An 8,776-nucleotide genomic window follows, 5' to 3' on the forward strand; every position below is an offset into this window, starting at 1 on the left:
TTCATCTAAAATCCTGTTTTATTGTGCCATAAAGTTGTGAACTTTGAGCATAGAATCACCAGGGTGGTACAGAAGCTCTGAAGAACACACACACACACACACACACATATATATAGGCCTACACAGAAATGCATTGAGAAGAATGAAGGCAGACATGTTTGTCGTCATTACATGATTCTGACATGTAGAATAATCACTCCTACATGTAACCAGTTTTATAACACATTTCAAATTGTAAAGCATGATTAAAAAATATAGTTAACAGATTTCCCTTTTAACAGATCACGTTAGTTTTAGGACATGTTATCACAAAAGACATTCATCAAGCCTTAAATCAATCACTAAGTTTAGTGCATGTGCAATTTATTACTATAGGCCTTAGTATATAATCTCTATAACATCAAGGTGAAGGTTCATTTCTGGTGCGTAGTCTTTAGAGTTTCACAACTCTAAACTCATTCAGTCAGCTACAAGACATTGAGGAAAATAAAAGGTCAAAGGGGACCCATTATGCTGATTTCCAGCTCTATATTTTTACTCTAGGATTCCACTACAGTAGCTTTGCACGATTCACAGTTCAAAAAAATCCTCATTTATCTTATACTGGCCCTTTTATGTTGTCCCTCAGTTTATCTTCTGTCTGAAACAAGCCGTTTTGGCTCCTGTCTCTTTAAGGGCCTCCTCCCTAAAAGCCCACTTTCTCATCTGCCAACTTCTGGAAACCTGCTGGGGGGGCAGCGCCAAGTGTTGTGAGATGAGCACCGCCCGCAAGGCCTCATCCTCTTGCATATGAAAGCTACAGTAACTTATCTTGGAAAACAGCAATATAGGGCACTGAATTTGATAAATTTACCGTTTATCAGCCCACAAATGAGACAAGGATTATTAAACAAATATTAATCTTAAATATTTTACAGAGTTTCTAAATGTACAGATAGCATTAAAGTAGCCACTAACTGCAGTACTGGAAAAGCTGCTGTGACACGAGCGGTCGAGTAGCAGATGACCGTAAGGACACAGCCACCAACATGACATCAGCCCGGCCCAAAAGTAGAAGAAAATATTGGAGATCTAGTATTCAGAGAAGTCTAAAACCTGAGATTTTTACTCACAGGGATTCCTTTTTTATTTCTTTACCTCATTATTTGAAACTTTGGCCAGATTTAATATGAACATCCAACATTATAATCATTTATGAGCACTAAGGAAAAGCATAATAGGTCCACTTTAAATAATTTCAACAAAAGTTAAGAACTACCAAAAAAGAGGTGTTGCATTTTGTCCTCTTCTATAACATGTAGAATTTGCTCTGTGAATAGAGTCTATATGAAAAACTGACACGAAAACATGAAATATTCATATTTGGCCGTTTGCTTGTGAAAGCCCTCACTGTAAAAAAAACAAACGCAATAGCAGCAGTTAAGGCAAAAAGATTGTTCCCAATGGTTACACTTATACCTGAGTACCTAAAACAATAATGACAAATTTACATACTGTGTCATTGGAGGAAACAGTTTTGGTCTAGAGTGTTACATAAGGAAGCTAAATTTCTAATGTTTTGTCACTCAAAGCTATGGAAAGCTAAATCCCCAAAGGTTGCTGAATTAGATACATAGTATACTCAGCAACAAAGAAAAGCCGTACCGTTTTAATACATAAGCAACTAAGACAAGCCATTAAAATAATCAAGAAAATGCATTCATTTTTAGGTATACCACAATTATAAACAGTCTACTCTTACATCCATTACACAGGCTTGTCATGAACCACCAGAGGTGCCCGCCTGTCTGAGAAGTGTTTTTTGTGCTATAAGCCACTGGTAAAGGACACGTTGGTCTCTTGGCCGATACTCTCCTTAGCTTCCACAGGGAGTGTGTCAAAGAGATGGTCTTCTACAACCAGGCCATTTTTGCGCAGCAGGCGGCACATGCCTAGCTGGGCGGGCAGTCTGTCCAGACAGTTTCCTCTCAGCTCCAGGTGAGTGAGCTGGACCAGTTGACCCACAGCCTCTGGCAGCACTGTGAGCGCATTGTTCCCCAGACACACACCTTGAGCTTGGTGCATCTGAACAGAGGCTTGGGCAGCACCTCCAGCTTGTTGGAGTTGATGGCTAAATGCTGGAGGTTGTGGAGGATCCCCACATCTGGAGGCAGCACTGTAATGGAGTTGTGTCCCACGTCCAAGTACCGCAGTTTAGGTAGAGTGAACAAGGCTGGAGGCAGGGACTCAAGTTTATTGTGAGAGAGGTGGAGAGACTCCAGAGACTTGACGTGGCCGATGGAGGATGGGATGGTGATAATTTTGTTGTGCCACAGTTTGAGGCACGTCAGCCTCTTGAGGTGCTGGAAGCTGATGATCTCCTCTATGGTTCGGATGTTGTTAGACTTCAGGTCAAGTTCCTGTAAGTTTATCAAGCTGAAAATAGCATGGGGAATCCTCTCCAGTTCACAGCTGTGCAGCTCCAGATCAATTAGACTTGTCATTTTTTTAAGACTATTTAGTACTAGCAGTTTTATACCATCATTGTGCACCACTAACTTAAGCAGATGTGGTGATAGCTCTGTGATGTTTGTGGGCATTTTGGTGAGGTTGCTCTTCAAGCATAATGTCTTTAAATGCCTCAAGTCTCGCATGGACTCTAGGCCAATCATTTTGTTATTTTCTGAGCTCAAGTTGCCGATTAAGTTAAGCTCCCTCAAACTCCTCAGCAAATACACCCATGTTGGGATCTCGGCAACATCAGTGAACTTGACATGAAGGCACCGAAGATGGTCACGGAGGAAAGCGAAACCTGTCTGCTCTACTTTGGCCGGGCAGTGGCAGAGATGCAACTCCTGAAGGCTGGTCATTTGGGAGACCTTTGCTGAGAACCTCACTTCAGGAATCAGCTCCAGTTTCAGCACTTCCAAGTCCGTGAGGTCAAACACTGCATTCGGGAGACCAGAAAGCATGAACAGGTGCAGCTCCAGTTGGTCCTGTGCGTTACGGGTCACAAGCTGCCTTAGTTTTTCAAAGGTCCACTCGTGATTGAGGCTGATCTCCCTCAGCTTGTTTTCACTAACCTCAGACAAAAAGACACCAAAGCGTTTGGAGTAAAGCTGGTCATACTGGTCAACCATGTGTAAGAGAAATGCAAAGTCATTTTTGACATCAGGAATGTCGCTAAAGCTGCTCTCTTCCCGGACCTTCTCGAATGAGTACTCTTTCAGGGGTCGTCGAAACACCCAGAAGAGAGAGTACAGGCACGCCATCCCGTAGATCAAAATCAAAGCCATGTAACTAATAAGCAGCTTGTTTAGCATGAAAGCCATGTTGTGTGTACAGAAAAACTTCCTGTATCCTATTAGCTGTTTAATATTAGGTTCACAATGATGCCTAAAATTTATTTTAGCAATAAAAGTTGAAGTGTAGGACAATATCAAAATAAACTTGACAGTTTTGACAATGGTCTGCGCTACATAAAGCTTGTAGATGAAATCACTGTCCTCCACGTGAGCTCTGAATTTTCTTACTTTCTCAAACAGGGCTTTGGCCTGCTCCCCATCTTTTTTGTCCAGGATTGTCATACTACTTGGGACCTCTGCGATGGGCTTATCTGCAGAGAACTTCACCCCGAGCATGGGAGTGGATGGGCTTGGGCTTTCATCCTTACCCTCTAACGATACCTGCTTTGGTGCTGAGGAGGTGCCGGTCAGCCTCTGTTTATTCTCTTCAGAGTCCTCACAAGCTGTTTCAGACAAGGCCTTTGTAGTCCAGGGAGACTCAAAACATCTACCCAGAATAGAAACAAAATGCTCAATCTTTGAGCTCGTTTTGGGGTATTTGAACCAGAAATTGCTACTGACCATGAGAACAATGGTGTGGATGAGGGTGAGGTATGGAAAGTACTTGGAATACCAGGGCAAGGCTTCATGGTAACATATTTGGTTGATGAAGATATATTGTTGATAGTCTAGGTTGGTCTGGACCCCTGTAGGTTGAGGTTGATTGGAATATTTCTTTGCCACCACAGGAGTGTGTTGTTGTGCGACGTGGATTTCATTGACAATTTCGTCCGGTAAGTCCTTAGAGACTAGGGGCATGGTGGTTCCCACAGGGGCCCTTGTGGTGGCTGATGAGGCTGCTTCCTGTGCTTTCTGCTGCGGGAACGAGTTAGGTGTAGTTCCTGAGGTCTCCTCTGGGTCCTCCAGACACGGAAGGCAAGACACCTGGTCTTTGGTGATCTGCATAGTCATGGCGAATATGGCCAGCATGAGCATGACCAGTCCCAGGTAGTCCATGAAGACGTCCCACCATGGTTTTAGGATGCGGTACGTCGGTTGGATGTCATTCAAGGATGCGACCTCCGTGAGTGTGAACATTGCTGCAACAAACAGGGGAGAGCCAGTTTATCTACTACTCTAAGTAGTTTTAGAATTAACTACTGTTACACTATAAATGTATGAAAAGGTTTGACTAAGTAATTTATAGATGAAACAGTCAATTAATTGATTAGCTGATCAACAGAAAACTAAGTGTCAAGTATTCTGATAAACAATTCATTGTTTGCTTAAATAATTTTTAAGCAAATATTCCAAATACTGTATTCTCTTGTCCTGGTTTCACCAATGTGAGGAGCTAGGCTTTCTCTGTTTTACATCATTGTAAACCGAATGTCTTTGGATTTTGGACTGATCAGATAAAACATGACATCTGAAGACATCGCCTTCAAAACCTGCGATGATAGAACAAACAATACATTGAGAAAATAATAAACAAAATTAATCTACAATGAAACTATCGCTTATTGCTGCCCTACAAATTATGTTTAGTTTACCAAAGTCAGTGTATGACTGCTTTTAACACTGTGCCCTTCCATCTTGAGTAATCTTTCAGAGGGAAAAAAGGAAAATGTAAAAATAACATTCAACATGAGTTTCAAGAGCACAAACCTAGACCAGGAAGTTAAAGCTTTCTGGGTCAAATCCAAAGCAGGTTGCCAAAAGTGGAGAGCCACGTCGTACTCCCTGCTAAAGCTGCTAGAGTAACACACGTAACCCCCAGCTGTACTCTGTGTGAACATGTACTGTTGTGAAGCCATCATTTTATCAATCAGTAATGTTTTAATGATGTTTAAGCACAGAGCCAGGGTTGTGCTAAATCCAGACTTATTACAACATGTTGCTGTTGGAACAGGGCAAAGTCCTTTGACGTGGGCATAAGTCTACCAACTCTTTTAAGATGTTTGGCACACGTTTCATTTAGTGAAGCACCGTGTTTTCTTATTCAGTGGATGTGACACTATCTGTGTTGTGTGGATTGCTTGTATCATCTTTCATTTGTTTCAGCAAAGAGGAAGGTGTGTTTTGAAATTAAGAAAGGTAGAATTTGAGCATTTATAAGAAGAAAATATATATTTGACTTTATGACTTTTTTTATGTCGAGGTCTTAGTGTTTTTTTTATGTGGTAGATAATTTGCCCATTTGGGCAAACCTTTTCCCATTTTATCAGAATTTTCTAGAGGCCTCAGCTGTTTTCCACATTATGGTACATTTAAGAGCAGCAGCAACAGATTGAAACGAGGACCTAGCTGCAGACGTAAAATGGCGAACCTCCGCAGTTAACAGGAAATCACGTGACCTCAGCAGCAGAAGTTGGTCTTTCTTTGGGTTCATTTTGGACTTTGCAATTAAACCGCCCCTTCAAAAATCAAAGTCAAAGCAGCTTTTCTACTGTTGATAGGGCAAATTTCTTGCCCAAGAGTATTGCATGTGAAGTAATGGTGTGGCGCAAATTTTTGTAAGTTTCAGTGGGTCTTCACAAGAACCTGACCAATGAATCAGTGGGCGTGTCTCACTCAGTCTTTAATAACCAAATTAGGTAGATCTTCTCCTTCTGCCTTCTTCATCCTAAAAATCTTATTTTTGAATTCTCAAATAACAGCATACACTTCTAAAACACAATATCTGCCAGGCTTTATTACTGGGTAATACCAATACTTACTCTCTCAATGTGACTTGAAAGCAATCTGACATGGTGTGAGCATGTCAGTTATATTGGTGTTTTCTCATGGCGCTATAATATTCAATCACTGGCTATTTCACGGAAAACACTTGACACACACTTGACATGTCAATGTGAATAATTCAATAGATGACGGCTGAATTTCATTTAGCTGCTTCAGTTTCAGGGTCCTGCCATTGTGCATACTGCCTCACTGTCACGGCTCACTGGGACACCTGAAAGGCCAATTTTCAACAGTCTGAACAGTCCTGACAGTCCCTCTCTTGCTGCCCTGTACAGACAGACAAGGTGCTAACAGCTTGGCTCCTCCTAATGAGCACTGGGCTCCCATAAAAACATGATTTTTTAAATTTTGGGAGTCTCTAAAATATTATAAACTATTTTTTCCCATGCATTTCTATTTTTTGTATCTTGATCGTCATGGGTCATGCATAAAAATGAGTCTATGGTAAAAATAGGTTATTATTGATGATTGATTTATCACTTCAGTTCAATTCACCAAGATCCAAGCATGCATGGCACTCTCAAGGATTGTCTCAAGGATCAGGAAAAAAACGAACTTTCTTAGTCTCACTCTACCAAGTCCCTTTCGCAAGTTTTAGCCAAACACCCTTTATTACTAACAAAAAAGACAAAAGACACGGAAGTAGCCCATAGAGTTCGCACACTGAGATAGACTACATTAAGACGCACCTGCCATGTGATAGTTAAGTGTAAGTTAATTAAGATAAATCATACGTTTAAAAATGGCCACCATGGTGTTATGAGCCCCAGGCAGCATGGAAATAGGTCACAGACTGGCCATGTGGAAAACCGCCTGTATGCATGCTTATAATGCATTTTATAACCACACTTCTCAGCCACAAGAGGAAATAGGATATTTTTGTGGGTTCATGGTGAAACGTTTTTCCCCGCGTGGGGAGTTCTTGCGCAGTTAAGATATCTGTTGGTGTGCTGCTGTCAGGTGACTTGTTGAAACATGTGAAATTGAGAATCAGCAAGTGTCCCGGCGTTAAACATACACACCAGGTAACCGGTTTCTTATTTCCTCGACCACCCGGGACGATGCAGTCTAATATCATATTTATTATTAGTATGGTCTACATACATTTTAAAGTAGGCTATATCGTTAAAACATAGTGAGGGCAAATATACTTACTGCCTGTATGACGTTATCTCAATCCAATTATTTCTTCCTCAGCCTGCATGCCACTTTTCGCTCTGCTCCTCAGGTGCGCCTCTAACCTAATTTCTTTGCCAGGTTTAAAACTGTGGTAATGACGCTGGTCTGTAAAACAAAGCTTGGAGAACATTTGTTCTTGACAGCACGTTTTGTCGGCTGCATCACTCATACCTGAGCCCGCGGTGCGCCGGCTGCCTGGCCGTGCGTTAGAAATATGCGCAGACAAACCTCCAGTGCAATGTATTTCTGCGAAAAGACACAACCAATATGGAGCCGCACAGAGGGCTGTTATGGGCGTTATGCATGTTGTTATGTGTGCTTCTCATTGGTTGATGACATTACGGCAACTTCCCGAAGACACCGCCTGCGAGCTTATCTGATGCTGCGTTCAAAGCGTGTGGGACAAAGTGGTACAGACAGAGCGACACGCAAGGGCTGGGCTGAGAAAGAACCGAAAGTTTACATTGATCTTAACGTTGGTCTTATTGTGACCCCAGCGGTCTGTGCTTAGAGGGATAATTTAAGTGTTATGTTTTTACCTGTATTTGCCCGGACAGGTCGATAGACGGGTTACCCTGGATAGCCTACCACGTTTGCCCCCTGGGGGCCACATTTTTGTTCCCAGGATGGCAAACGCATGACTCGCCCTGATCTGCCTCTGACTGGCTAGTACTTGTTGTATTTGTTGGTTGGGTTGGTTAGGTTTAGGCAAGAATTGGTTAGGATTTGAATAACAAGGTAAGCCAAACAAGTACAAGTTTGTAGGCTCCACCCCACCTGAATTAATCTGTACCATAGAAATGTGAGGCATGTTCAGTGCCCTTTATTAAAATATTAATATAGATTAGATTAGATTAGGCTTTATTGTCCCAGAGGGAAATTCTTTTTCACAACACTGTACACTACCAATCAACATTCAATATTATCCTCCACACATATCATTTTCCAGCAAATGTACACCACAAACAACATACTACAACATCAACAGACAGGACAGGTTAATGCAAGACTCCAGTGTCCTCGTCGAGACACCTTGTTTAGGGCCTACCTGGCTGTCTGCCTGCCTAACTGCACAAAATGTATTTTAGGGGAATGGCTTTGGAGGGAGGCTTGTACAGAGGGGGTGGAAATTCTTTTCATTGGCCTTTCAAAATGTAGCTGTCTCTTGCTAGTTTCTCCACTCCAACGTTACCTGCCCCCCAGCTTTAAAATATTTGTTTAGACCCACTGCTGCTGTAACTTTCCACCAAGGTTTGTGTGTAGGGAACTTAAAAAACTAAGGAGTACAAGGGTCACAAATGTAGAAAACAAACATTTTAGCAGGTAGCCTATGTTGCAAGTCTTAGAGAATTAAAACGCCTGGCCTATAATATATTCAGTACAAATTCAGAAAGTGAAACAAATGAGTCGTATTACAGACCAATAACCTGAGCTCTCATGTCTACTGTGTTCCCAAAGTGACTTGAACACAACACCAGCTTCCACTTCTTTGTTTCAGTCCAAGACACCACACAATGCTTCATGGTGTTAGCTGAAAGAACTTAGCTGACTAATTAAGACTTCCCATATGTGCCCTTTTGCACATGACA

At 41.8% G+C, this 8,776-nt stretch overlaps 1 protein-coding gene across 1 annotated transcript; it reads right to left on the minus strand.

The window, feature by feature from the left end:
* lrrc8da (leucine rich repeat containing 8 VRAC subunit Da) lies at positions 1-7,455 on the minus strand. The gene is given in 3 exon segments (XM_038718370.1): positions 1-2,042; positions 2,045-4,363; positions 7,359-7,455. Coding segments are annotated over 2 exon segments (2,553 nt in total). The 5' UTR covers positions 4,362-4,363; positions 7,359-7,455; the 3' UTR covers positions 1-1,806.
* Between the last annotated feature and the right edge of the window lie 1,321 nt (positions 7,456-8,776).

The sequence above is a fragment of the Micropterus salmoides genome, unplaced genomic scaffold, assembly GCF_014851395.1.
Source record: "Micropterus salmoides isolate LMB-PRFRI ecotype aquatic unplaced genomic scaffold, ASM1485139v1 Ms_hic_scaffold_14, whole genome shotgun sequence".
Lineage (NCBI taxonomy): Eukaryota > Metazoa > Chordata > Actinopteri > Centrarchiformes > Centrarchidae > Micropterus > Micropterus salmoides.